We start from the raw sequence: 26434 nt of genomic DNA on the forward strand, positions 1-26434 counted from the left end.
CAGTACTGATTACATTGCAACATAAAACAAAAATCCTCAATATGCAACATCATGCTAAATGGAGAATATACTGAAGTTGTCAAGGATTTCACTTTACTTGGGTCCACAATCAACACCCATGGAAGAGCAGTCAAGAAATTAAAGATGCGTTGCACTGGGCAAATTTGCTGCAAAAGTTTTCTTTAAAGTGTTAAAAAGCAAAGATGTCACTCTAAGGACTAAGGTGCACCTGACCAAGCCATGGTGTTTTCAATCACCTTATATGCACATGAAAGCTGGACAATGAATAAGGAAGACCAAAGAAGAGTTGAGGCCTTTAAATTATGGTGTTGATGAATACTGAATATACCATGGACTGCGAGAAGAACAAACATCTGTCTTGGAAGAAGTGCAGCCAAAATCTCATTAGAAGTGAGGATGGTGAGACTTTGTCTCATATACTTTGGAAATGTTATCAGGAGGGACCAGTCCTTGGAGAAGGACATCATGCTTGGCAGGGTACAGGGTCAATGAAAAAGACAAAGACCCTCAATGAGATGGACTGACACAGTGGCTGGAACAAAGGGATCAAGCATAACAATTGTGAGGATAGCCCAGGACTGGGCAGTGTTTTGTACTGTTGTACGCAGGGTCACTATCAGTCAGAACTGACTTGATGGCCCCTAACAACAACAACAGATATCTAAGTCTGGAGATGGAGATCTGAATAACTGATGCCAAGGGAGGGAGAGCCGGGGAGAGGAAGAGGCAACCTTCTTTAAGGGCCTGCCTTGTCACTCCCTCCATGAGCACTCGCTGCACTTGGACCATCCCTGATCATGGCGGGTGTTCAATAAATACTTAAGGAAGCAAATACCTATAGTATAGCATTTCACACTGTTCAGAAATAACAAGTTTACATATACTTTTTCTCTCTGAGACTGTGAGCTCCTTGAGGGTACAGACCTGTTTTTTTATTTGTTTCATGAAACAGCTCAGTGGCTACTTACTTAAAATATGTGTGTTAAAGGAAACCGCAGGAGAAAGATGTGGCAGTCTGCCTCCGTAAAGATTGTGTCGTTGTTGTTAGGTGCCGTCGAGTCAGTTCCAACTCATAGCGACCCTATGCACAACAGAATGAAACACTGCCCAGTCCTGAGCCATCCTTATAATCGTTGTTATGCTTGAGCTCATTGTTGCAGCCACTGTGTCAATCCACCTCGTTGAGGGTCTTCCTCTTTTCCGCTGACCCTGTACTCTGCCAAGCATGATGTCCTTCTCCAGGGACTGATCCCTCCTGACAACATCTCCAAAGTATATAAGACATAGTTTCGCCATCCTTGCCTCTAAGGAGCGTTCTAGCCGCAATTCTTCCAAGACAGATTTGTTCGTTCTTTTGGCAGTCCACGGTATAGTCAATATTCTTTGCCAACACCACAATTCAAAAGTGTCAACTCTTCTTCGGTCTTCCTTAGTCATTGTCCAGCTTTCACATGCATATGATGCGATTGAAAATACCATGGCTTGGGTCAGGTGCACCTTAGTCTTCAAGGTGACATCTTTGCTCTTCAACACATTAAAGAGGTCCTTTGCAGCAGATTTGCCCAATGCCGACGCGTCTTTTGATTTCTTGACTGCTGCTTCCATGGCTATTGATTGTGGATTCAAGTAAAATGAAATCCTGGACAACTTCAATCTTTTCTCCATTTACCATGATGTTGCTCATTGGTCCAGCTATGAGGATTTGTGTTTTCTTTATGTTGAGGTGTAATCCATACTGAAGGCTGTGGTCTTTGATCTTCATTAGTAAGTACTTCAGGTCCTCTTCACTTTCAGCAAGCAAGGTTATGTCATCTGCATAACACAGGTTGTTAGTGAGTCTTCCTCCAATCCTGATGCCCCGTTCTTCTTCATATAGTCCAGCTTCTCGGATTATTTGTTCAGCATACAGATTAAATAGGTATGGCGAAAGAATACAACCCGGCGAAAGAATACAACCGGCGAAAGAATACAACCCTGACTCACACTTTTCCTGACTTTAAACCAATCAGTATCCCCTTGTTCTGTCTGAACAACTGCCTCTTGATCTATGTAAAGGTTCTGGAATTCCCATTCTTCACAATGTTATCCATAGTTTGTTATGATCCACACAGCCGAATGCCTTTGCATAGTCAATAAAACACAGGTAAACATCTTTCTGGTACTCTCTGCTTTCAGCCAGGATCCATCTGACATCAGCAATGATATCCCTGGTTCCACGTCCTCTTCTGAAACCAGACTGAATTTCTGGCAGTTCCCTGTTGATACACTGTTGCAGCCGCTTTTGAATGATCATCAGCAAAATTTTGCTTGCGTGTGATATTAATGATATTGTTCTATAATTTCCACATTTGGTTGGATCACCTTTCTTGGGAATAGGCATAAATATGGATCTCTTCCAGTCAGTTGACCAGGAAGCTGTCTTCCATATTTCTTGGCATAGACAAGTGAGCACCTCCAGTGCTGCATCTTTTTGTTGAAACATCTCAATTGATATTCCATCAATTCCTGGAGCCTTGTTTTTCGCCAATGCCTTCAGGGCAGCTTGGACTTCTTCCTTCAGTACCATCGGTTCCTGATCATATGCCACCTCTTGAAATGGTTGAATATCGACTATTTTTGGTATAATGACTCTGTGTATTCCATCTTCTTTTGATGCTTCCTGCGTTGTTTTATATTTTCCCCATGGAATCCTTCACTATTGCAACTCGAGGCTTGAATTTTTTCTTCAGTTCTTTCAGCTTGAGAAACGCCGAGCGTGTTCTTCCCTTTTGGTTTTCCATCTCTAGCTCTTTGCACATGTCATTATGATACTTTACTTTGTCTTCTCGAGAGGCCCTTTGAAATCTTCTGTTCAGTTCTTTTACTTCATCAATTCTTCCTTTTGCTTTAGCTGCTTGTTTCAGACGAAATTACAGAGTCTCCTCCAACATCCATCTTGGTCTTTTCTTTCTTTCCTGTCTTTTCAGTGACCCCTTACTTTCTTCATGGATGATGTCCTTGATGTCATTCCACAACTCTTCTGGTCTACGGTCACTAGTGTTTGGTGCGTCAAATCTGTTCTTCAGATGGTCTCTTAATTCAGGTGGGATATACTCAAGGTCGTATTTTGCCTCTCGTGGACTTGCTCTGATTTTCTTCAGTTTCAGCTTGAACTTGCATATGAGCAATTGATGATCTGTTCCACAGTCGGCCCCTGGCCTTGTTCTGACTGATGATACTGAGCTTTTCCACTGTCTCTTTCCACAGATGTAGTCAATTTGATTTGTGTGTTCCATCTGGCGAGGTCCATGTGTATAGTTGCTGTTTATGTTGGTGAAAGAAGGTATTTGCAATGAAGAAGTCGTTGGTCTTGCAAAATTCTATCATTCAATATCCGGCATTGTTTCTATCACCAAGGCCATATTTTCCAACTACTGATCCTTCTTCTTTGTTTCCAACTTTCGCATTCCAATCACCAGTAATTATCAATGCATCTTGACTGCATGTTCAATCAATTTCAGACTGCAGCAGCTGATAAAAGTCTTCTATTTCTTCATCTTTGGCCCTAGTGGTTGGTGAGTAAATTTGAATAATAGTTGTAGTAACTGGTCTTCCTTGTAGGTGCATGAATATTATCCTATCACTGACAGCGTTGTACTTCAGGACAGATCTTGAAATGTTCTTTTTGATGATGAATGCAACACCATTCCTCTTTGAGTTGTCATGCCCAGCATAGCAGACTATATGATTGCCCAATTCAAAATGGCCAATACCAGTCCATTTCAGCTCATTAATGCCTGAGATATCGATGTTTATGCGTTCCATTTCATTTTTTTAAATAATTTTTATTGTGCTTTAAGTGAAAGTTTACAAATCAAGTCAGTCTCTCACACTAAAACCTATATACACCTTGCTACACACTCCCAATTACTCTCCTCCTAATGAGACAGTCTGCTCTCTCCCTCCACTCTCTCTTTTAATGTCCATTTTGCCAGCTTCTAACCCCCTCTACCCTCTCATCTACCCTCCAGGCAGGAGATGCCAACATAGTCTCAAGTGTCCACCAGGTCCAAGAAGCTCACTCCTTACCAGGATCCCTCTCCAACCCATTGTCCAGTCCAATCCATGTCTGAAGAGTTGGCTTCGGGAATGGTTCCTGTCCTGGGCCAACAAAAGGTCTGGGGGCCATGACCACCAGGGTCCTTCTAGTCTCAGTCAGACCATTAATCCATTTCATTTTTGACAATTTCCAATTTTCCTAGATTCATACTTCGTACATTCCAGGTTCCAATTATTAATGGATTTTTGCAGCTGTTTCTTCTCATTTTGAGTCATGCCACATCAGCAAATGAAGGTCCTGAAAACTTTACTCCATCTACGTCATTAAGGTTGACTCTACTTTGAGGAGGCAGCTCTTCCCAGTCATCTTTTGAGTGCCTTCCAACCTTGGGGGGGGCTCATCTTCCAGCACTATATCAGACAATGTTCCGCTGCTATTCATAAGGTTTTCACTGGCTAATGCTTTTCAGAAGTAGACTGCCAGGTCCTTCTTCCAAGTCTGTCTTAGTCTGGAAGCTCAGCTGAAAACCTGTCCTCCATGGGTGACCCTGCTGGTATCTGAATTCCGGTGGCATAGCTTCCGGCATCACAGCAACACACAAGCCCCCACAGTACGACAAACTGACTGACACATGGGGGCCGTAAAAATTACAGCCTTGGAAACCCTAGGGTCACTATGAGTCGGAATTGACTCAATGACAGTGGGTTTAGTTTTTTGGTTTGGTTATAGGAAAAGAAGGAAGAAAGAAGTTTGATCTCAAGGCTCTTAGGTAAACTGTCTAAAAGACAGATTAGTAAGGAATAGTTAAATGACTATGATCTATTTTGAGATGTTTCTGAGAGAGAAGTTTGGGATTCATTAGGGTTCTCCATATTTACATATGGATCTCCACTGTTTATACAGAAATAGAGGTATCTGATTGTTTCACCTGCAAGCAAGCTATTCATTTAAAATCTCACAGGCAAATCAATGTAAAAGAAGGTGTTCCCTCCCTCTTGGCAGAGATCAGAGCTGAGGCAAAATCTGATGTCACAGTCATCTGAACATTATTTGAACTCATAATCAACATAAACATCTAAAACGCAACCTCTAAAAGCTCCCAGCCTCTTATTTCCTTCCTTTCATTTCTACTTACTAGGAAGGGACTGCTGCCTGGAGTGCTGGGATGCAGAGATGAGTGACATTCATCCCTGCCCTGGAGGAGCTCCTGGCCTAGTGGGAGGGTCAGCCACCAAACAGAGAACTGTCATAATTTATGCCACGTACAGGGCCAAACACTTTACACTGTCTCACACAGTCCTCCCAACAGCCATATGTGGTAGGTCATGCACTTCCTTACTTTACAGAAAAGAAAACTGAGGCCCAGGTCAGGAAGCCAGAAGTGGTAAAACCGTATGCAGGCTTCTAGGCTGGTGCTTATTCTCACTAAACTTCGAGATTTTGGAAGGCAGGCAAGTGCACAGCTGATGCCTGGCACTGAACTGGCACAGACCAGGGGCCCAACTTGCTGAACAGTCATAGAATTTTATGGGTGCCTTAGAGCCTCCCAGTGGTACTAATTTCATTCATGCATTCATACATAAAGGGCTAGGATTGAGGCGTGGACCAAGTGTGTGGGAAGGCAGAGGAGCAAACCACAAAGTCTGCTGGAAAGACAGGGAATCCTGCTTACTGGCTCCGAATTACTCCCCAGGAGTTCTCACCTTTAATATCTTTTCTGCTTCTCACCCCCATCTACACCAGACCTTCCAGTAGTCCCAAAGATGCACTTTCAGTCTCTCCCCACATCATCCATCAGCACACTGGTCACCAGCTCTGATCACACCAGAACCCTGCTCAGCAACCTTCAATAGCTCCCAACTACCTACTGGATAGAATGCAATTTCCTTCCGTGGTACCCAAGGCTCTTTCTGATCTGACCTTGTCCAAATTCTCTTCCCACCTAGCATTGGTTTTATAAGGGCAACTCTCTACGTAAAATAAATCTTTCTTCTATAGAGGAAAGGGTTTGGCTTCAGAAAGCCTGGTTTCACCACTCATGAGCTCTATGACTTGCCAGGCTAGGACCCACTTGAGGGCAAAGATGGTGTCTTATTGCTTTCTGTATTCTATTACCAAGCACAGAATTGGAATACGGAAGGCTCCCAGTGACCGGTGAGAGATTGTTCAGTTTACATATGTGGTCTGGGGGCCAGGCACAGTGCTCGGTGCTGGGACATAGCAAGTGAACAGGACATGGTTCTTGCCTTCATAGAGCTTGCAGCCTAGCAATGTGTTACAGTAATTCAATTCATTTTTATTGTGTATATGCACCAGGAACATATTATGAATGAATGAGGTCTGGTCCCTTCTTCACACCAGTTTCTTACTCCTCATGATTTTTGCGAAGTGAGATATGTAAAAGAGCTCTATCACCTGTAAATTATATAAATAACCCTCACACAGTGTGAGTTATTTATATCATTCTTTATCTTAAATTTACGTTCTCCATACTTTAATAATGCAGCTTTCTCTGGTATTTTGGGAATTGGTAAAAAAGTTGGTTAAGTCAGTCATGAATTTTTTTTTAATTGCGGTAAAATACACACAACATAAAACTTGCCATTTTAACCAATGTTATGCAACCATCACCACTATTTGTTTCCAAAACTTTTTCATCATCCCGAACAGAAACTCTGTGCCCATAAAGCAATAAATCTCCATTCCCTTCTCCCCTCAGCCCTGTGTAACCTCATGTTACCTTTCTGTCTCTATAAATTTGCTTATTTTACACCCAGTGCTGTCGAGTCGATTCCAACTCATAGCGACCCTATAGGATAGAGTAGAACTGCCCCGTAGAGTTTCCAACTCTAGATACCTCATATAAGTGAACTCAAACAATATGTCCTTTTGTGTCTTATTTCACTCAGCACGCTTTCAGGGTTCATCCATGTTGTAGACAACACGTATGAGAACTGCATTCCTTTTCATGATGGACTAATATCCCCGTTGTATGTATATACCATATTTTCTTTATCCATTCATCTGTGGGTGGATACAGGTTGTTTCCACACTCAAGAATTTTAAAGACTCAGGTCATGCCTTCTCTCAGCCTCCCCTTTTCAGTCTGAGAGGCACCATTTTTAAGTCACATGTTGTTCCCTCTGTCTGGACATGCTCCCCACCCTTCAGGCCTTGGCTTAAAGGTCACCTCCCCCAGAGGCCCTCTTTGAACCTTCCCCTTCTAGTTCTCTGTCATGCATCCTGTATTTCTAGTATGTATTCATTCGTTAAACACGTATTACCGAGCGTTTACTATGTGCTGAAACCAGTGTTTCTGCTGGGGATACAGCAGTGAAGACAGAAGCCCGTGCACTGAAGGAGCTTACACTCGAGTGGGAGAGACCATTATTAAACGAGATCAAAACGGAAACCATATATTATGTCGGAATTAAATGCTAAACAGAAAAATAACTAGGGAACAGGGACAGGAAGTCTGCAGTAGGTTGCAATTTACTTATTTATGTACTTTTTTTTTTTTGCTGGCATTCTGTATCTCTCACTGAAATGTAAACTCTACATCGCACATGTTTGCTTTCACGAATGCAAGCCCGGGCCTGACACAGTGGGCATTTGAGAAATAAATGCTGAACAAGGAGAAAAGGAACACCTCCATTGCTCTGGCCTTGCTTCTAGGAAGCAGAAAGTGAAATCCCGAGGAAAAGGGAGGAAAGTTAATTCACTTTCTGCGTTGGGGAGGAGGGTTGCAGTCAGAGGAGCAATCGGGTGCAGGGATGGTGTGGTGGCACATGGCCACTCTAACGGCCACTCTCAGGTCTGAGGGAGTGGGGACAGCGATGGGACCTCCAGCAGCAGAAAAAGACGGTGTAAAGTTTCGAAACTCTTACTGAGCACCTACTACGTGCCCCAAGTTGTAAGTGCGTTAGCTTAGGGATTTCTAACTTTACAGCGAGACACACTGTGGCTCAGAGACGAAAATGCCTTGCCCAGGTCGAACCGCTTGTAAGCAGTCAAGGATGTCCCAAGCTCAGGTCTGAAGCCCTGGTACTCCTTCCCTAGTCCGACCCGAGCCGTGCCACACGCACTCACACACTCACCCGCGCTCGGGCGCTTCTCCTCAGGTGAGGATCTTTCAGGTTCCGTCCCGCCTGACGGAGCCGGGGAGTACTTAGCCGGTCCCACCTATGAAAAAAGTGGAAACGGCCTGATGGGGTGGGGCAAGACACGCTGCTCTGAAGGTGATTGGCTGAAGTGCCTGCCGTTCGTAAACGCGAGCCTCCGCGCCCAGCCCCTTTCGTTCCCAGCAGGCCCTGCGCGAGGGGAGATGGCGGCGTCCAGGTGGAGGTATTGAGGAGACCAGATCGCTATGGCGTTGACATCGGCGTCCGTAAGGCGGGCGTTGGCCAGCCCCCGGCGGCTCGGTCTGGGGGACTGCGGAGCCCCGAGACGTGGGGCGTACGAGTGGGGTGTGCGCACCACGAGGAAGCCTGAGCCTCGTCCCCTGGACAGAGTGTACGAGATCCCTGGCCTGGAGCCTATCACCTACGCGGGGAAGATGCACTTCGTGCCGGGGATGGCACGACCGATCTTCCCGCCGTGGGATCGTGGCTGGACGCACCCAAAGTTCCGCCGCTCGCCCCCGATTCACGAGCAGCCGCTGTACAAGGACCAGGCCTGCTACATTTTCCACCAGCGTTGCCGCCTTCTTGAGGGTGAGGCCCCAGGCCGGGCGGGAGGGGACCTAGTTCCTCTGCCCTGCCCTGACCCCGACTCTCTGTGGCCTTGGGCAAGATACTGAAACCCCCCTGGTCTCCTCGGTTTCTTCGCCTGCGACATGGGGCCGATCGTGATTCCCATCTTTTGAGAGTTGTCAGGATTAAGTGGAATAGTAGATACGAAAACGTGGTAAACTGTAAAGAGTTGTTGGTGTGTGAGGGAATAGTAGAGAGTTTGAGTGTCAAAGTGAAGAGACCTGATTTCTAGGCCTAGCCCTGCCTCTAAGTCGCTGTGTGACTTTGGGCAAGTGGCTAAACTTTCCTGAGCCTCAATTTCCTGTGAAATGAGTGGTTTTGGCTAGATGGCCCGTATTTTCCCTTCCAGCCCTGACACCCTGGAGATGTGACTGTACATTGACAAAATAGAGAGAAGGAGAGTACAATGGAAAGACATAGGAAAAGGAGTGTTAAATCTCCAGGCTCATCACCTCATTTCACAGGATTGGTAATTGTGACAGAGAGGGGGAGTGATTTGCCCACAGGTTCACTGTGGATTAATAATGAAGCCAGGACTATAACGCTGGCTTCCTAGGTCGGTATCCTTTGTGAAAAGTCAGGACTGAGATGTTTTCAAAGAAAGTACCTAGACCTAAAAGCCTAGCCCACTTTTCTTCCTCTACTCTTCACTGAGAACAGGTCAAAAGGATTGAGCCAAATCCAGCCTGCCAAAGTAAAGGCAGTAATTTCCAGAGTCTATATGGGGGTGGAGGGACTTGTTTATTGAGAGCTTCTTTTTCCATTCTTCCTCCCTCTAAGTCAGAATGGGGATAGGGCACGTCCAGAAAACAAAATGGTTGAGGCAACGGAGCAGTATTTTCCAAGAAGTGATTAAGAAAGAGACTTGGTAGGATTTGGAGACTAAGCCAGAGAATAAATCCTAGGTTTGAAAAAAACTTAAGTCAATTGGCCAGCCTCTTAAGCTGCTCAAACCCGTTCCTGAAAGCTGATTGTCCAGCTTTTATACACTTCAGTGTCCTCACAGGGTGCTGTGAAGTACCTCACAAGACTTGGCATCCTTGAGTGACCCTGGTAATAGAATGCCATGTGGATAAATACATTAGCAGTATTTCAGAAGTTACGATTACACTCGTTTGACTAGGCTGAAAACGTATCCTGCACTTTCACCACTTGCAGAGAGGTTCTGTAAAGACCATAATAAAATTCTGCTAGATACAGGGCTAGTGAAGCAGATTGGAGTAATGAAGAGATTATGGGCTTTAGGGAAGACAGATTCAGGTTCCATCCCAGCCTGTCATTTACAGGGATGAAGTGACTTGAAGCCAATTCCTTAGTGTCTTCGAGTCTCATCCTGCATTCCATAAAATCCTATCTAACTTGTAGGTGAAGCTGGCACAGAGTAAATGGATTGTGACACCCAGTAAATGGCAGCTCTAATTATTACAGTTTATTCATATACTAGTGAACAATAGCAGAAACCCCAGTGGCGTGGTGGGTAAGAGCTATGGCTGCTAACCAAAAGGTCGGCAGTTCAAATCCTCCAGGCACTCTTTGGAAAGTCTATGGGGCAGTTCTACTCTGTCCTGTAGGGTCGCTATGAATTGGAATCGACTTGATGGCAACAAGTTTTTGTTTTTTTAGTGAACAATGAAATCTTAATATTTTATCCATTTTCAGGGTTAAGGAACAGTGGCAGTGTCAGGACTAAAACTCAGATTACCTGACTCCCAGTCCAGGGTTATTTCTACTGTACCACAAAATTTAGAAGTTACATTTCTAAACATTTGTAAATCTGTTGTGATGTTTTATGAGCCTTAACGTGAAATGTCTTGTTGCCCTCATTGCCTTTCATTTCTTAACCTTTATTTCTTACTACAGAGAAATTGCCTGGGGATACTTCCCCCAAAGTGCCCTAAACCAAAAAACCAAACAGTTGCCACGGAGTCAGTTTCGACTCATGGTGCCCACACATGTTTCAGAGTAGAACTGCGCTCTGTAGCGTTTTCAATATTGTAACTGTTCAAAAGCAGATCACCAGGCCTTTCTTGTGAGGCATCTGCGGGTGGATTTGAACTGCCAATCTTTCAGTTCATAACTGAGTGTCTAATTGTTAGAGCTACCCAGGGACTCCCAGCCATATGTATTTTGGGGGCAAGTGTGACTTTTTTTAAACCACGGCTTGCTGAGGTGAACAAAATAAGTGATTTAGAATGATCTCAGCTGTAGTTTGAATACCTCCCATGGCAGGAACTCACTACCTGAAATAACTATTAACCAGCCTTAACTAGAAAGTCATTCCTGAAGTTGAATTGAAACCTGACTCTCCTGGCTTCCCCTTTTCATTTTTGGTTTTGACCCCATAGGTGTTACAGAACCTGTCCAGTCTGTCTCTAGGCAGCCTTTTCCTCAAGATGCTACCCTGTAGACTTAAAGCACCTATTCCTTAGTTGTCATCTTTTTTTTTTTTTTGGTGACTGATTATCCCAAAGGTGTAAAGCAGGCCATCTGGCTTACCAAGGCCAAGTTAATAGAAGGCCTCCCAGAAAAAGTGCTTAGCCTTGTTGATGATCCAAGAAACCACATAGAAAACCAAGATGAGCGTGTTTTGAACGTGATTTCTCATGCACGTCTCTGGCACTCCACTGAAGACATCCCCAAGAGAGATACCTACTGGTAAGTCTCCCAAATAAGTAAGATTTCCCTCTGATGGACCTTGGAATCAACCTGTTGCTTTAAGTCACCCAAATGTTTCTTTTTTTCTCCAAGCCCAGTCATTGTGGACAGTCTGATACAGCTGTGTAAATCCCAGATTCTCAAGTATCCTGCTCTGACCCAGCGAATCTGTGCCAAAAACTACTCGTTTTCCACCACCTGGAGTCGAGGTTGGTCATCCTGTACACCAGAAAGCCTTGGTCTGTGTTCTGTCCTTCTGATCTTAGCCCCACCACCAGATCACATTTCAGACCACCCCTGCCCCACACCAGTCCTCACTCCTGTACATGGAGCACTTTTATAGGCTCAGACACATTTTCAACATCATTAGCCATGGCCCAGCCTTTATTTATTTTTTTAATCATTTTTTCCCCAAGACGGTTAATTCAGTAATATCTGTTGAGTGCCTGTTGTGTGCTTGGGAGTGCCTAAATGCTGAAGATAAAGAAATAATAACAAAGCAGAATAGTCTCTGCCCTCACAAAGCTCATATTCTATTGCAGCAGCCTTCTTATCCCCCATTCATTCTCCTCTACTCTTCCCAAATCCATTTTCTGCATAGCTGCTAGAGCGGTCTTTGTAAAATACAAGTCTTTATGTCCCTCCCCTTCTTCATATCCTTCACTGTCTCTCCTAGTTTAAATGCTTTATTGTGGTATACAGGGCCCTCTGATTTGGCCTCCACCCACCTGTCAAGTCTTATCTCCTGTACTACTACCCTGCTACCCTGATCCCTAAATTGAAACTGTAGCCACTTGCAGATTTTTGGCATCAAGCTTTTACACTTTTGTGCATTTGTACATGCTGTGCATTCTGCCTGGAATGCTCCTTTTTGTTTTTATCATTTGGCTAAATTCTACTTGAGTGTAAGACTCAACTGAAGCCCTTTTCCTTTTGTGAATCAGGCTGGGTTAGTTATTCCCCCTCTGTGCTCCTACTGCCCATTACGCTCACCTTTGTCATAGCACTGTTACAGTACATGTAATCATCTCATTTCTTTTCTCTCCGCCCCACTAAACTATGAACCCCCAATGGCAGGGACTGCCTTAATCGTTTTTGACTACGGTTGTAAAAAAGGGCATGGCGGTGGGGGCGTCTGACCTCCTCTGACTTCACAGGGAGAAGGAGAATCAGCATCAGTAGGCTGATTGCTGTGAAGTAGAGCTCAGACGTACTTCCACCCTCCACTTTTTACCAATTCTGACGCCAGCTGTCCCTCCTATGGCCCTATCTACTTCTCTGTTGGGTTCGATAATTCGTTGCAATACCCACACAGAACTTACAAGGCATACCTAGAGTTATGGGATTTATTAGGGAAGTAACAGGTTACAGTTCAGGATATAGTTCTTCTATTGGGACAACCTCTTCTTAGCCATGCGTGCAGGCAGGCCTCTCTATGGCCCTCGACCCCTCAGCCTGGCCTCTGCCCTGCTTGGGCAAGTGTTACAAAGCTCTTTAGTTCTGCCGATAAGGGCCCAGAGGCACCATACTCCACCAGTAAGCCTCCACCCATAGGTGCTCAGTTCTCTCCCTCCACAAGCGACCAGAGGCATCTCACTCTGCCAGAAAGTCTACTGCCCAAAGGTGCTCAACTCTCACTCTGTGGGTTGGCACATCCATTGTAACTGCCTTGTTCCATGGGCCAGGAAGCCTACTGTGCTGTCTTGCACCGATCTCCTGGTTCTGTTACTGGTGTTTCTCTGCCACCACTTCTTACCATCTTTTGCCGTCTCCAGACAGCTCTGTCTGTCTCGTGGGTCTAGGAGGCTCTCAGCACAGGAACCGTGAGTGCAAAGGGTGCACTCTACTCCTGTCTGTTCTTGGTGTTAGTGAGGTACCCCCCTCACTCTGGGATTGGCTCTTTTTTTTTAAAGCTTCGTGGGATGGCAAAACTGACCAATCCACTCATTTGGGTTCCATGTACCTTATTTGCATTCTTAGCAGGCTGTCCTGCTAAGACAGCCACAAACACCATATTTCCATAGTTCCACTCAGTCATTTTGTAGGAGTCACAAAGACTGTGGCTAGAAGGACCATATTAAGTAATTCACAGCACTGCAACGGTGTCGAACTAAAGGGAGGGATAAATGAATACCAAATCTCAGGTGTTTCAAACAGGGACGTTCAGAGCATACAGGCTCTGATTGGTGGAATCCTGGAGCAGGGAAACTGGTTGTAGAATAATTTGGGATTTTCAGGATATCTGGTCAGGTTTCTCCAGCCTGCCCCTTTGAGTATGGACTTCCTGGCTACAAGTCAGCTTTGCAGAGGTAATGGCACCACTAAGGAAATTAGTGAACCTCATTAATAGAGGAGTACTTGTTGGCCCATCATCAAGTATTACCTCTAATTAAACTGGCCCATTTGGAGCTGTCACTGGAGGAGGGATGTGGAGGGAATTGAATTAGAAACCACACTAGAGTGGTCTGTGGGGAGAATCTAAAACCCAAGGTTACGAGAGGTCCGGGCACATTTATTTGCCTTGCAGATTCTATGTGAGGAAACAGGAAATACTTTAGAAAACTGTTCTTGAGGTGTGAATATGATATATCTTAACAAGCAGATCAGAATTTATTCATACAGATGTCATGCCTCTTTTTTACATATCCAGAAGGGAGGTCACATACTGATTAAATGACAATGCTGTTTCCCAAACCAGTTTTTATTCGTATGAAAAAATCACGCTTGATCCATTACCATCATACCATGATTCTGACTATTTCTAAAAATGCAGGCACGTTCAGAGGAAGATTTGCCTCCATGGAGACTCCTCAGGAGGCCATTGTCTAGGAGTCTTTTTAGTCACTTTTTCTCCAGTGGAGGGAGGTGTGCAGCTTCCTGTGAGGACCTTTGTGAAGGGCACCCACTGGCCCGTCAATGCTCATGACTACAGATTGTCGATGAGTCAGATTTCAGTTGATTTCCTCTTATCACTCACATCTCCACGTGTCAGATATGCTAATCCGACTTAAGTGAGGCTTTCTGACCGGCCCAATTCTTTTCACCATCATTTGAGGCCAATCTGGCCCTTGTCATTACTTCTCTTTCTCCATCCCTCCTTCCCTACCATGATATACTCTAGTCATCTAGATTTATTTCCCTAAACTCTGCCATGGTACTTTATACTTCTAAGCCTTGCACATGTTATTCCCCCTTAACTAGAATGCTTTTCATCCCATTTCTCTGCCTGGCAAACTCTTACCCAGTGGTTTTTGACCAGGGGCAATTTTGACCCCACCCCCCGCCCCCCAGGGGATATTTGGCAATGTCTGGAGACATTTTTGATTGTCAGACTTGGAGGGAGTGAAGAAGAGGGGTGCTACTTGCATCTAGTGGGTACAGGCCAGGGGTGCTGCTAAACATCCTACAATTCACAGGGCAGCCCCCCTCACCAAAGAATTATCTGGTCCAAAATGTGAATAGTGCTGAAGTTGAGAAACCTTGCTTTTATTCACTCTTCAGAACCTAGTTCTAAGGCATTGCTTCCTTCAGGAAGTCCCTGGCCTCCCAGATAAGGTCAGTTTTTACGATTTTTGAATATGGTTCATACTTTTGTTGTAGCTCTTGCTACTTGGTGAGCTCCTTGAGAGCAGAGGGTAACTCTCACACATCTCTGGGTGCTCAGCTTAGAGCAGGTGCTTAGGAAGATATGTGTGGGGCCAAACTGAACCAATGGAGATGGCCAGGCCTCAGGGTTTATCAGAAAGGGAACCCAAGGAAGAAGAGTACATTATTTTCATCCCCCTTTGAGAGTCCCAGGATTACCATCTTAACACAAAATTTTGTTTTCTGATTAGGCTGGCAATCTAGAAAAGCTATAAATTACTTGAGAAACTTGGGAGGATGAAGGCTGTAGGCTTTGCTGAGCTGAGATAAGGTGTTAGACCAGGCTAAACTAATTGTCTTTCTTTCCTTGTAGAGTCTGCCCTCCTTCAGGTCCGTGGGTCTAGCGGAGCCCGATTGAGTGCCAAGGATCCTCTGCCCCCCATTGCCTCCAGAGAGGAGGTTGAGGCTACTGAGAATCATGTTCTTGAGGCCTTATATCCCATATCTCCCACTATTAATCTTCAGGAATGCAATGTTTATGATGTGAAAGATGACACAGGTGAGTGTCAAAGCTTTTGATTTTTAGTCAGTACATAGTGGATGTGCTTTTTCCAAAGGGAAAGGACATACTGAATATTTACTACGTGGTAGGTGCCTCACAGGAGTCCTGGTGGCACAGTGCTTAAGTGTTCAGCTGCTAACTAAAAACATGGCAGTTAGAACCCACCAGCGGCTCTGCAGGAGAAAGATGTGGCAGCCTGCTTCCGTAAAGTTTACAGTCTTGGAAACCCTATGGGGCAGTCCGTCTGTGTCCTGTAGGGTCACTATGAGTCAGAATTGACTCGACGGCAACGAGTTTTTGGTTTAGGCACTTCACGTTTATTATCTACTGGGATTTATGTAGCAGCCCCGTGAGATATACCAGTATCTCCATTTTATGGTCAAGGAAACTGAGGCTCAGGGAGATTCTGTAACTTGCACAAGGACACACAGCAGAGCCAGAATTCTGTCTGACTCCAAGGCATACGCTCATTCCACCAAGCTGTCTCCCTCAACCCCATCAGCATTCCCTCACTCAGTTTCCTCCTTCCTTGGAGAAGGTAGAATTAGAACTACTTTCAAAGGCTGGCTTTGTTTTTCACTCCTAAGAAGTCACTCTGTTACGTCAGAGTTTTAATGGGTGGTTTGTAGGGCTTTTGACCAGGTACCAAATGTTTCCTGTGTTAATAAGCTTCCTTGAAAGATACCCTCTTTATACTCAACCAGTAAACTCTGGCTAGCCTCTTTCTAGGACTTAGGAAGCCCCCATGGGCCTTGAATGGGGCTGTTAATCCAGATGCCATCAAACAAGGCACCAAGGTACCACCATGCACCCAATCAACTCCGGCAATCCAGTCAGTCATTATGAGCTGTAGCTTCTTCCTCCTTACCCTCTGTACATTTTCACAACAGTCTACAACCTAGGTTGGACCCTACTGTTTCTCACGTAGCCTGTGCCATAGCCTCCTAACTGGTTGGTCTCCAGGCTACTTTCTCCCTAGTCCATCTATCTCATAACTCTGGAGTACTCTTTCTAAAAACAAATTTAATCCCTCGCTTTCCATGCCCACCTCCCCATTGCCTGTTGGATAAAGTTTGAATTTTTTAGCTTATTACATAAGGGCCTTTATATCTGGTCTCTGTCTCTTTCTCCAGACTCATCTTTGCCTCCTCCCCCACATGCATCCTTCACTCCAACTATATTTACACATTTTGTTGTTTCTTACCACCATGCTTTGTCACATCCTCTTCTCCCTGGAACTCTTGACCACTCATGCCTTTTTGTCTTCAGCTTGCTAACTCTTCGTATTTCACAATTTGTTATAGGAATTATTTCCTCTCAAAAATGCTCTGAGATTTTCCAGTCTGATCAGGGACCTTTCATCTGTCCTTCATGGCTTTCTGACTCCCTTATATCTTGATATGTTCCTCCGTACGGATGTGATCAGTTTTCTTGTCTGTCTCCTCTCTAGACTGTGAGTTCCTCAAAGGCAGTGGCAGGCTCTGCTTGGCCTCTGTTCCTGGTACCTGGCTCAGAGCTTGTCACATAGTGATGCTGGGTATTGATGCATATTGAGTAACTGAAGCAAGGGCTGGGAGGCAGGCGAGGAAGCCATGTCTCCTCCTCTGAAGTAGTACTTTCAGAGCTCCATTCTTCCAGCCTGTTTGTTTCTCCTTTTTACTTACATTCATTGATACAGGTCACTCATTCTAGAAGCCCTCAGCCTACCAAGGCTTTATCCATAGCCACAGAGAGGGAGAGAGTGATGACCTGACACGGTCATGGCTTAGAGAGACAGTGCTAAGCTTTGATTCATCCCTGGGTGGCGCAAACTACTACTAGTCAAAAGGTTGGCAGTTCAAGCCCGAGAGGGGCCTTGAAAGACAGGCCTGATGACCTGCTTCTGAAAGATCACAGCCTTAAAAACCCTGTGAAGCAGTTCTACTCTGTACACATGGGGTCACCATGAGTCGGAATCAACTCCACGGCAGCTAACGATAGCAATAATAAACTTTGATTCCCAGGACCCGTGTTGTACAGGTCAGTTGTGAGGTATGAGGCGAGTCATTTGTTATGATAATGAAGTATTGATTTTTGCAAGTGATTTGCTTTATTTTTAATAATTACCGCAGAGTTCAAGTTATTTTTCTATTAACATCACTATCATCTGTCCTTGAAGGAGAGAGAAAGGGGTAGAGTTAGAGCTAGGATGTAGAAGTCACCTATAAGGGGTTGGCAAACATTTTCTGTAAAGAGCCAGATAGTAAATATTTTAGGTTTTGCAGACTACGTATGGTCTGTGTCACAGGTACTCAACAGAAATACATAAATGAACGGGCATGACTGCGTTCCAATAAAACTTTATTTACAAAAACAGGGAGTGGGCCAGATTTGACCTGTAGGCTGTAGTTTACCAACTCCTAAGCTATAGGGATAAGAACTACTGAGTCCCTCTGTAGTTCCTGACACTGAGCTAAGGGTGAGGAGACTTTCCTGAGGCTTATGGTAGGCTGATTAATCTCTTCTACCCCTCCACATCATTATGTATCTTGCAGGATTCCAGGAAGGTTATCCTTACACCTATTCCCACACCCTGTATTTACTGGAGGCAGCCCGTGTACGACCACATCGCTTTCAACCAGATCAGCTGCGGGCCAAGATGATCCTGTTTGCTTTTGGCAATGCCCTGGCTCAGGCCCGACACCTCTATGGGGTATGTATGTGGAGAAGACCAGAAAGCTGCCCTACATGGCGTTGGTTTTCTCCTTTACACCACTCAAAGAAAGGAAAGGGGTGTGGGGAACTCCTTGCTTGGTTTTGTGACTGACTGAAGGAGTTCCAGGGAGAGGCACTTCTACTTACCCTACAGAGAAGAAACTAAAATCTGAGCACCTATGGTGTGTCCATACTTTACATAAGATAACTCATTTGTTGATCCCAGTAGTCCACAAGGTTTCATTGACTCCCCTTTCTCCAGATTATAAATCACTGGGAGGCTAAGCAGCTTGTCCAGCAGTACACAGCAGGAAGTGGTGGAGCAGGGATTGGAATTAGGTATACCTGACTCCATGACTGCATGATTTGTGCTGCAGCACGTTGCCTCTGTGCTGGAGCCTCAGAGCTGGAGCACAAGGCTCCGTCAGGCAAGGAGGAGGAAGTGAAGCAGTAAAGATGGCTGAGACCTGCCTGCTCAGTCAGGGTGGGTTCTGGGGGCCCAGTAGCCTCGTGATTCCGAGAGGAGGTCTCAGGGACCTGGATGATGTAGAGTGCAGGCCGAGTGCTCGTCACAGAGAGTAGTCCCAAGACTGAGTGGAAGCCTGGCCCTGGAGCAAAGGCCTCAGGTAGGGAATGGCAGTATGGGATCCCCTAAGCAGGCTTGGGGCACCAGATCCTTGATTTTGGAGGGGGAGGATTCTGAGAGCTGCTAGGGGGATCCCGGGTCTTGGTTAGTGCCTAAGGGCCTCCTGGGGAAGTAAGAAAATTTCAGAGTTTTGTCTCCCATCTTACTTAGTCAAGGAGCTAGGCAGGGGCTGGGGGAAGTGTGGCCAGCCAGATGGGATAGAGAGTAGAATGGGTCTTGCCTATGTTGGGCATCTGTTACATGCTAAACATTTGATGAGGGTTCTCAGTATCGCTGGTTTTCAAAATGTCATTTTGGACTGGCAGCGTCAGATCATCTTGGAACTTGTTAGAAATGCAAGTGTCAGACCCACTGAATTCCTACTGAGTCAGAAACCTTGTGGGTGGGCCCAGCAATCAGTATTTTAACAAGCTTTTCAGGTAATGGTGATGCTGATACAAGCTCAAGTTTGAAAACCACTGCACTAAAATTTGAGAACAACTGCTGGATTTAATCCTTGTAGCAACCCTGGGTAGCAGATACTATTAGTTTCATTTTACAGATGAAGAAACTGAGGCTCAGCAAAGCCAAGTATCTTGCCCAAGGTCACACAGCTAGGAGTTTAGCAGTCCCCACGTCTTTCTGTGACTTGCCATGTCTTTCCAATCCTAAGGTAATCTTTCTTCCTCTTCTCTGACTGTATACTTCCTGAAGGTTCAGGAAGGTTAGGTAATTTGCCCAAGATCCCACAGCTAATGAGTGGGAAGCTAGAATTGGAACCCTGATCTCTCCAATTTGGAAGTACGTGCTGCCTCCCTCTGGGGCAGGGAGAGGAGGCAGGGATAGTTACATGCAGGTCCCGGGCCTGCAGACTCATTGTAGCCTCTGTGCCAGCTACTGCCAGCAGAGCGTGGGTAGTGACGCTACCACTAATTGCCACCCAGTTGGGTAGAGGAGGAGGCCCCCTACTCCCTCCAGGTACAAATTATTCCTGGGGATGTGAAGTTGAGCAATTATGGGAAGAGCCTCTGTGTAAAAGGTAAAATTGCTGAGAAATTTATGTACTACCTGCAGTTTTATTGATCTGTGGAGGGAGATAAGAGTCAATACAGAATTCTCGGCTAACACTTACAGGTACTTTTCTTTTTATTTATTTCTCTTGTGGCTAAGAACTGGTATTTTCTAAGGCCAGCAGCCCCAGGGTGGCCTGCACTAAGGTCTGACATTAGCTATTCCTAATGTCAGGTTCAGCCCTGGAGGGGTGATGTAGGCAACATTATTGAATCAAGGATGCTCTGCTTCATGGAGCCTGCCTATTGGGTCTTTGTCCAGCGAGTAGTAGTCACCAAACAGTGGATTGCTGCAAAGTCATTCAGGTGATCATATAATTTATCATCCAGACTGGGACACTGCTAAGTGAAAGGAAGTGCTACTATCACATAAACTGGGACAACGTGTGTAAGCCAGAACAATAAGGGTTAAGTGACTTCATAGCGTAGTATCATGGAGAGATGAAGGAGCAACCTGGATTCTGATCCTGGCTCTGCCGTTTCCTCATGGTTGGCATTAAGCAAATTATACCACCTTTCAGAATCTCAGTTTTCTCATCTGTTACGTGAGAATATACCTCTTGATTTATGAGATTAGATACACTTCATGTAAAACTGGCCTGATGCCTGGCACGTAAGAGGCCTTCAGTAAATGGTTGCTAGCATTATTACTATTACTAAGTGTCAGGAATTGAAAGAGATAATTAACAAATATGTTGACTGGTGAGATCCTGATGCTGGTAGTGGCTGGAGTGGACACTCCAGGAACCTGACCGATTCTGAGTTGCAGGTGAGATGACTGCCTGCAGCTAGGATATCCCAGGACACCAGGCCCTTAGGAAAATGTGCACGGTTTAGTGTTAGCCAGTTCTGGGTTCTGAAGCCATACATGTTTGTGACCTCAGACAAGTCACTTCACCATGCTGAGTCTCAGTCTTCTAACCTGTCAAATGGAGTGAGAACTGAAAGAGATTACATGTCATCATTGACCCTCCAGGTTAACATTTTATAAAGCCGGTGTCACTGTTGTTCCCATCAGGTAATGCCATGAGTTTGAGGGATTTCCCATCATTAACCTGCTCGCTCACCTTCCTGAACTATGTTGCTCATGCAGTAATCACCTCTCAATGGCAGGAATTATTACTCTAATGAGCTCCAGTTGTAGGGCAGGCACCATTGAAGCCAGGAGGCATCTGAGGCCAGGCAGAGCCAGGCTGAGGTGAGGAAGGCCTGGCCCTGGGTAATGCCCTCAACTCCTCATTCTGTTTTAATTGCCCCCAAGGTGCAGCCAGCAGTTAAACGGGAGTGGGCGTTTGTTTTAAAGGCCAGAGCTGGAAGCTGCCTGCTCTGTGCTGTTCCACACCCCCACTGTTTCTGATTCATTTTACTTATTGTCCTGTTTTCTCTCAGAATGACCCTAAGGTTTTGAAGCAGCCGGTGGTTGTGCAGAGTGTGGGCACAGATGGACGTGTTTTCCAGTTCCTGGTGTTCCAACTGAACACCACAGATCTGACCTCTAGCGAGGGTATCAAGAATCTGCTCTGGGTGGACTCAGACCAGCTCCTCTACCAGCATTTTTGGTGTCGCCCAGTGATCAAAAAGAAGGTGGTTGTGGTGAGTCTGGCCATCTCCAGCCTGGTGATGGAATTGAGGCCATGTCTTATCCTAGCCAGTGTGAGCTGGGGGATAGGGGGCAGGGGCGTCAAAGGGATGCTCTGTGAGAGGGACTTCATGTACAGCATCTCTGCCTGGAGGGCCACTTCAGCCCTGCCCACATCCTAGAGCACCACCTTCCACCGTGGGCCCTGCCCGGCTCCTTAGGCTCCAGGATGCCTGCTGTACAGTCAGCTGGGGATCTTTGTAGGTGCTGCTCCTTCCTTCTTCCCTCTGCTCCGCCTGCCCTTTCTTCTGGCCATCTACTTGCCCTTCCAGATTTATTCTTGCTCTGGGAAACCTTGCCTGGTCGCTACCGCCCCCACTCCCAGGCTTGCTCAGGTGCCTCCGGTGAGAACCCAGTCACAGCGTGACCCCGTCTTGCTGAGTTGCAACTATTTTGTACATGTTTTTCTCCTCCACCAGACTCCTCGAGGGCAGGGCCTGTGAATAATGCATCCATTGGTTTCATTCCACTGATAACAGGTTCCTCCCATGTCACCATCACTGTGTACCCAGTGCTAAACCAGCAGGGTCAGGCCTGCATTCCATGCAATGGGAAGAGACAAGAGCTAAATAAATGCATGATATAACTTCCGGGAGTGATAAGCACTCTGAAGAGACATAAAGCAGGATCGGGGGGAGTGGTGAGAGAGAACAAAGTAAGGTGCTGCAGGACCTGTGAAGGACTCTATCTCCAGCGCCTAGCACAGGGCCTTAAACATTAGCAACATGTCCATTGTAAAATCAGTTCTCCAGCATGTGTCAATGTTGTTTCTACCCTTAATGTTGCCCGAGTCTGGGCCTTTCTCACCATCCCCACTCAGTCCAGACACCATGTCTGTCACCTACGTGGTCACCCCAGCCTCCTCTGGGCCTTTGCTCTTAGTCCTGCTGTATTTCACCCTGTTGTGCCTTTAGGTCCTCTTCCTCTGTCCTCCTTCCAGGACGACCAAGGTCGTCTTCAGGATACCTGACATCTACATTCCTCAGCACTTAAGTCTAGGCCCCAGCTACTTTGGTCACATATCTCCTACTTACCTCTCAAGCTGCATCTCCTGCCACTCTTTCCCTGTCCCCAGCAGCCCTGGGCTCCAGCCTTGCTCTGCCCTTCCTGCTCTTAGCTGTACCTCTGTACCATTGCACATGTTGGTCTCTGAATTCTCCTTCCTTTTTTCCTTTCTGGCTTATTCTATTCACCCTTTAAGACTCACTCATACATGGCTTCTTCCATGTATGGAAGTAGGCGAGGTAGCCATCGTCTCCCCTTCATGGCATTTTTTTCTGCTATTTGAACACCTGATTGTAAGCTCCTTGAGGGCAAGAACCAGATTCAAGTTCTTGCTGGGTCTCTCGCATTGGCCCAGTACATTTATCAGGCACCTGATAAATGATGTGAAATGGATGAGGGATTATTGTCCCAGGAATTAAAAGGGGCGATAGACCATTTGTTTAGGGAGCAGCAGTGTCAACAAACGACGATGTGGCTAAAAGGCAGTAGGAGAGCTGCTTGTCCTGCTCCCCAGCCCCATCCCCTCAGTACTTCTTGGTCTATGAGAGAGATGATGCTGGAGAAAGAAACATTACCCAGGCATTACTTAGGAATTGCATAAAATTGACCTTTGTTTTAATTGCCACTGTTAAACCTAGTAGCAGGATTCTAATGGGCTGTGTTCTTTCCAGGAACCTGTTGGGCCAATTGGTTTCCAGCCAGAGACATTCAAGAAGTTTCTTGCTCTGTATTTACATGGTGTTGTGTGAGCAGAGGACTGTTCTGATGCCTTAAGCCCCCCTGTTCCTCTCCCACTGAAGGTCCTGCGTCCTGAGCTGTGCCTGGGACCTGCCCGGAGCCTCAGCCCCTGTGTCACCTGGTGGTCACGCTGAGAATAAAGAGCCTTCACGTGCACTAGAGCCTGTGGTTGGTGTGAGGGGGACCCACAGTTACGTCTGTGCCCGTACTGTGTGCTACACTGACCCAGTCACAAGTGCCGGCCCTGGAACCTGGCCTGTCTCAGCTGCAGCCCGTATCTGCCCTCCTCCCCTTCTGTGACCTTAAATCAGCATTTTCATCTCTCTGAGTTTCAATTTCTTCATCAGAAACATGGGGCTAAAGTGACCTACCTTGTTTTGTGGACCGTAGATTGTATATCTGGGTGCTGTATGATGGTAGCAAAAGGAGGCCCAGTGGCACAGTAGTTAAGTGCTCAGCTGTTAACCAAAAGATCAGTGATTTGAACCCACCAGCCACTCTGCGGGAAAAGAGACCTGGTGCTCTGCTCCCATAAAGAATACAGCATAGGAAACCCTACAGGGTGGTTTTACTCTGTTGTATAGGGTTGCTACGAGTCGGAATTGACCCAATGGTAATCAGTTTTTGGTTTAGACACCTCACGTTCATTATCTCCTGGGATTTATGTAGCAGCCCCATGAGACAAACACTGTTATTCCCATTTTATAGGCAAGGAAACTTAAGGAGGCTCCATAATTTGCTGAAGGTCACACAGCAGAGTGAGAATTCTGTCTGACGGCAAAGCACATGCTCGTTCCACTGGGCTGTCTCCCGAAAGCCCATCGGCATTGATGATAGCCAGGTTCTTAGGTGATTATTTAACCTTGGTAATCCAGCAGTGTCTGTAGACACATTCCTTGCCATGACTGCACAAAACCTGAATAGAATATTCATTGTAGATTTCTCATTAGTATCCTGGTTAATGGACCAAGTACGCCCCGGTTCATTTGACCTTTTTGTTCAGATAACATCAAGTCCTGCTGTGTGCCAGACACCATGCCAGGCGCCTTATACATATCATCTTGTTTAACCGTCACACACCCTTGCAAGTAAATGCCATTTCCATTTTGTAGGTTAATTTATGCAAGAAAAATAGAGTGCCTCATATGTGCCAGGCACTGTTCTAGGCCATGGAAATGAGAAAACTCAGAATAAGGAATTTGCCCAAAGTCACACAGCTAGTGTTTTAGGTCAGGTTCCCCTGGAAAAACACTTTGAGATGGAGCCTTGCATGTGGAAAGTTTGGGGAGAACCTTTGGGATCCATGCCTATGGAGAATGAAGGCAGTAGGGTTGGGCAGAGGTACGGTTGCTCCTGAGGCCTCGCCAGTTCCCTGGGAGCTCTGGAGCTGGGCTGGCCCTATAGAGTGGTTCCACCCTGAGGCAGGTGGCTGAGCCTTTATACAAACCACACTGTCCTGTCACCAGTGATTGGATGTAAGCTGCTCCCAGGAGCAGGGAGGCCTTTTTTAGGCTGAGGGCAATTCCAGAAGAGGGACTTTGCTGAGACCAATGAAGGCCTGAAGCACCCCAGCTCTGAGGAGAGATCTGGGAGCACACTGTGGCAATCTTTCACTGCCAGCCAATGGCAGAGTGAGTTTCCAACCTCCACGTGTCTCCGACTCCAAGCCCAGGCTTGTGCTCTTTCCCTTTACAGCTTGCTTTTTAGGCTTGAGGGTAAGGGAAGAACAACAGGAAAAGGAAACTATGTACAGAAGCTGAGGCACGGGGAACCCTGGGGAGGAGGCTGGAGAGGAACCTGGTGGCCAGCTCGTAAAGGGTCCTGAACACCAACCACTCAGGTTTTCCTCAGGAAGTGATCTGGGACCAGAGGAATTCAGGGATCCCCGTTGCCTATTTTTATTTAAAAAATAACAATTACACATAAATGGTGAAAACTCAAATAGGTCAGAAAAGTTCAAGTGAAGTCACCTCATCCATGGTGATCTGTCGCTCTCTCCCTTAAGGGTGACCAGAGCACAGGGTTTCTTTTTTTCAAATAGAATTTTATTTCAAATAGAAGTATATAAATTGATATTGGAAAATACTCTCTGCAGAACTTCTGAATCACTTCTATGAAGCACTGGTTTTTGTTTTTGTTTTTTGTATTTTAGATGAAGGTTTACAGAACAAATTAGTTTCTCATAAAATGATTAATACACATATTGTTTTGTGACATTGGTTGCCAACCCTGCAACGAGTCAAGACTCTCCCTTTCTCAGCCTTGGGTTCCCCATTTCCATTCATCCAGCTTTCCTGTCCCCTCCTACCTTCTTGTCCTTGCCCGTTTAATCTCATATATATGTCTGAGCTACGTGTATTGTTTATTTTATGGGCCTGTCTAATCTTTGGCTGAAGGGTGAACCTCAGGAGTGATTTCAGTACTGAGCTAAAAGGGTATCTGGGGGCCATGCTCTCGGGGTTTCTCCAGTCTCTGTCAGACCAGTAAGTCTGGTCTTTTTTTGTATTTTGTTCTACACTTTTCTCCAGCCTTGTCCTGGACCTTTATTATGATCCCTGTCAGAGCAGTTGGTGGTAGTAGCCGGGAACCATCTAGTTGTGCTGGACTGAGTCTGGTGGAGGCTATGGTAGTTGTGGTCGTTAGTCCTTTGGACTAATCTTTCCCTGTGTCTTTGTTTTTTTTCATTCTCCCTTGTCTATAGAGCACTATTTTTTGAAAATTATCACTAAAATGGACTGATTTTTTGTTGTCAGGTGCCGTCGAGTCAGTTCTGACTCATAGTGACCCCATGTACAACAGAACAAAACACCACCCAGTCCCAGTGTAGGGTTTCTTATGTATCCATTAATGTACGCGCGTGTGTGTAGATTATACATAATAAGAATGTATATATGTGCATTGCTGAGTGTCATCCTAAATATTGACTCATGCACCTTCCTCCTTTCACTTAATATTTTGGGATCATAGGCTCTTGCCACCTCAGCGCATACGATCTACCTTGCTCTTTTGAGCAGCTGCATTAATATCTATTGACGGACATTCAGCTTGTT

General features: G+C 45.7%; 2 protein-coding genes across 3 annotated transcripts in view; one reads left to right on the plus strand and one right to left on the minus strand.

Annotated features, from left to right (window-relative positions):
• The window catches only part of LOC126073099 (NADH-cytochrome b5 reductase-like), a 31826-nt gene extending 23596 nt beyond the window's left edge, over positions 1–8230 (minus strand). For both annotated transcript variants that reach the window (XM_049879333.1, XM_049879332.1), the window contains exon 1: positions 8158–8230. The gene's annotated coding sequence lies outside the window, so the exon portion shown is untranslated. The remainder of the gene's footprint in view (positions 1–8157) is intronic.
• Positions 8231–8367: 137 nt separating this feature from the next.
• MRPL37 (mitochondrial ribosomal protein L37) lies at positions 8368–25517 on the plus strand. Its single transcript, XM_049879334.1, has 7 exons — positions 8368–8772; positions 11283–11466; positions 11560–11675; positions 15425–15610; positions 18148–18305; positions 21392–21595; positions 23318–25517. Exons 1-7 carry the CDS (start codon positions 8427–8429, stop codon positions 23393–23395), a joined length of 1272 nt encoding a protein of 423 aa, XP_049735291.1. The 5' UTR covers positions 8368–8426; the 3' UTR covers positions 23396–25517.
• Positions 25518–26434: the final 917 nt, after the last annotated feature.

Source organism: Elephas maximus, chromosome 3 (assembly GCF_024166365.1).
Source record: "Elephas maximus indicus isolate mEleMax1 chromosome 3, mEleMax1 primary haplotype, whole genome shotgun sequence".
NCBI classification, from domain to species: Eukaryota; Metazoa; Chordata; class Mammalia; order Proboscidea; family Elephantidae; genus Elephas; species Elephas maximus.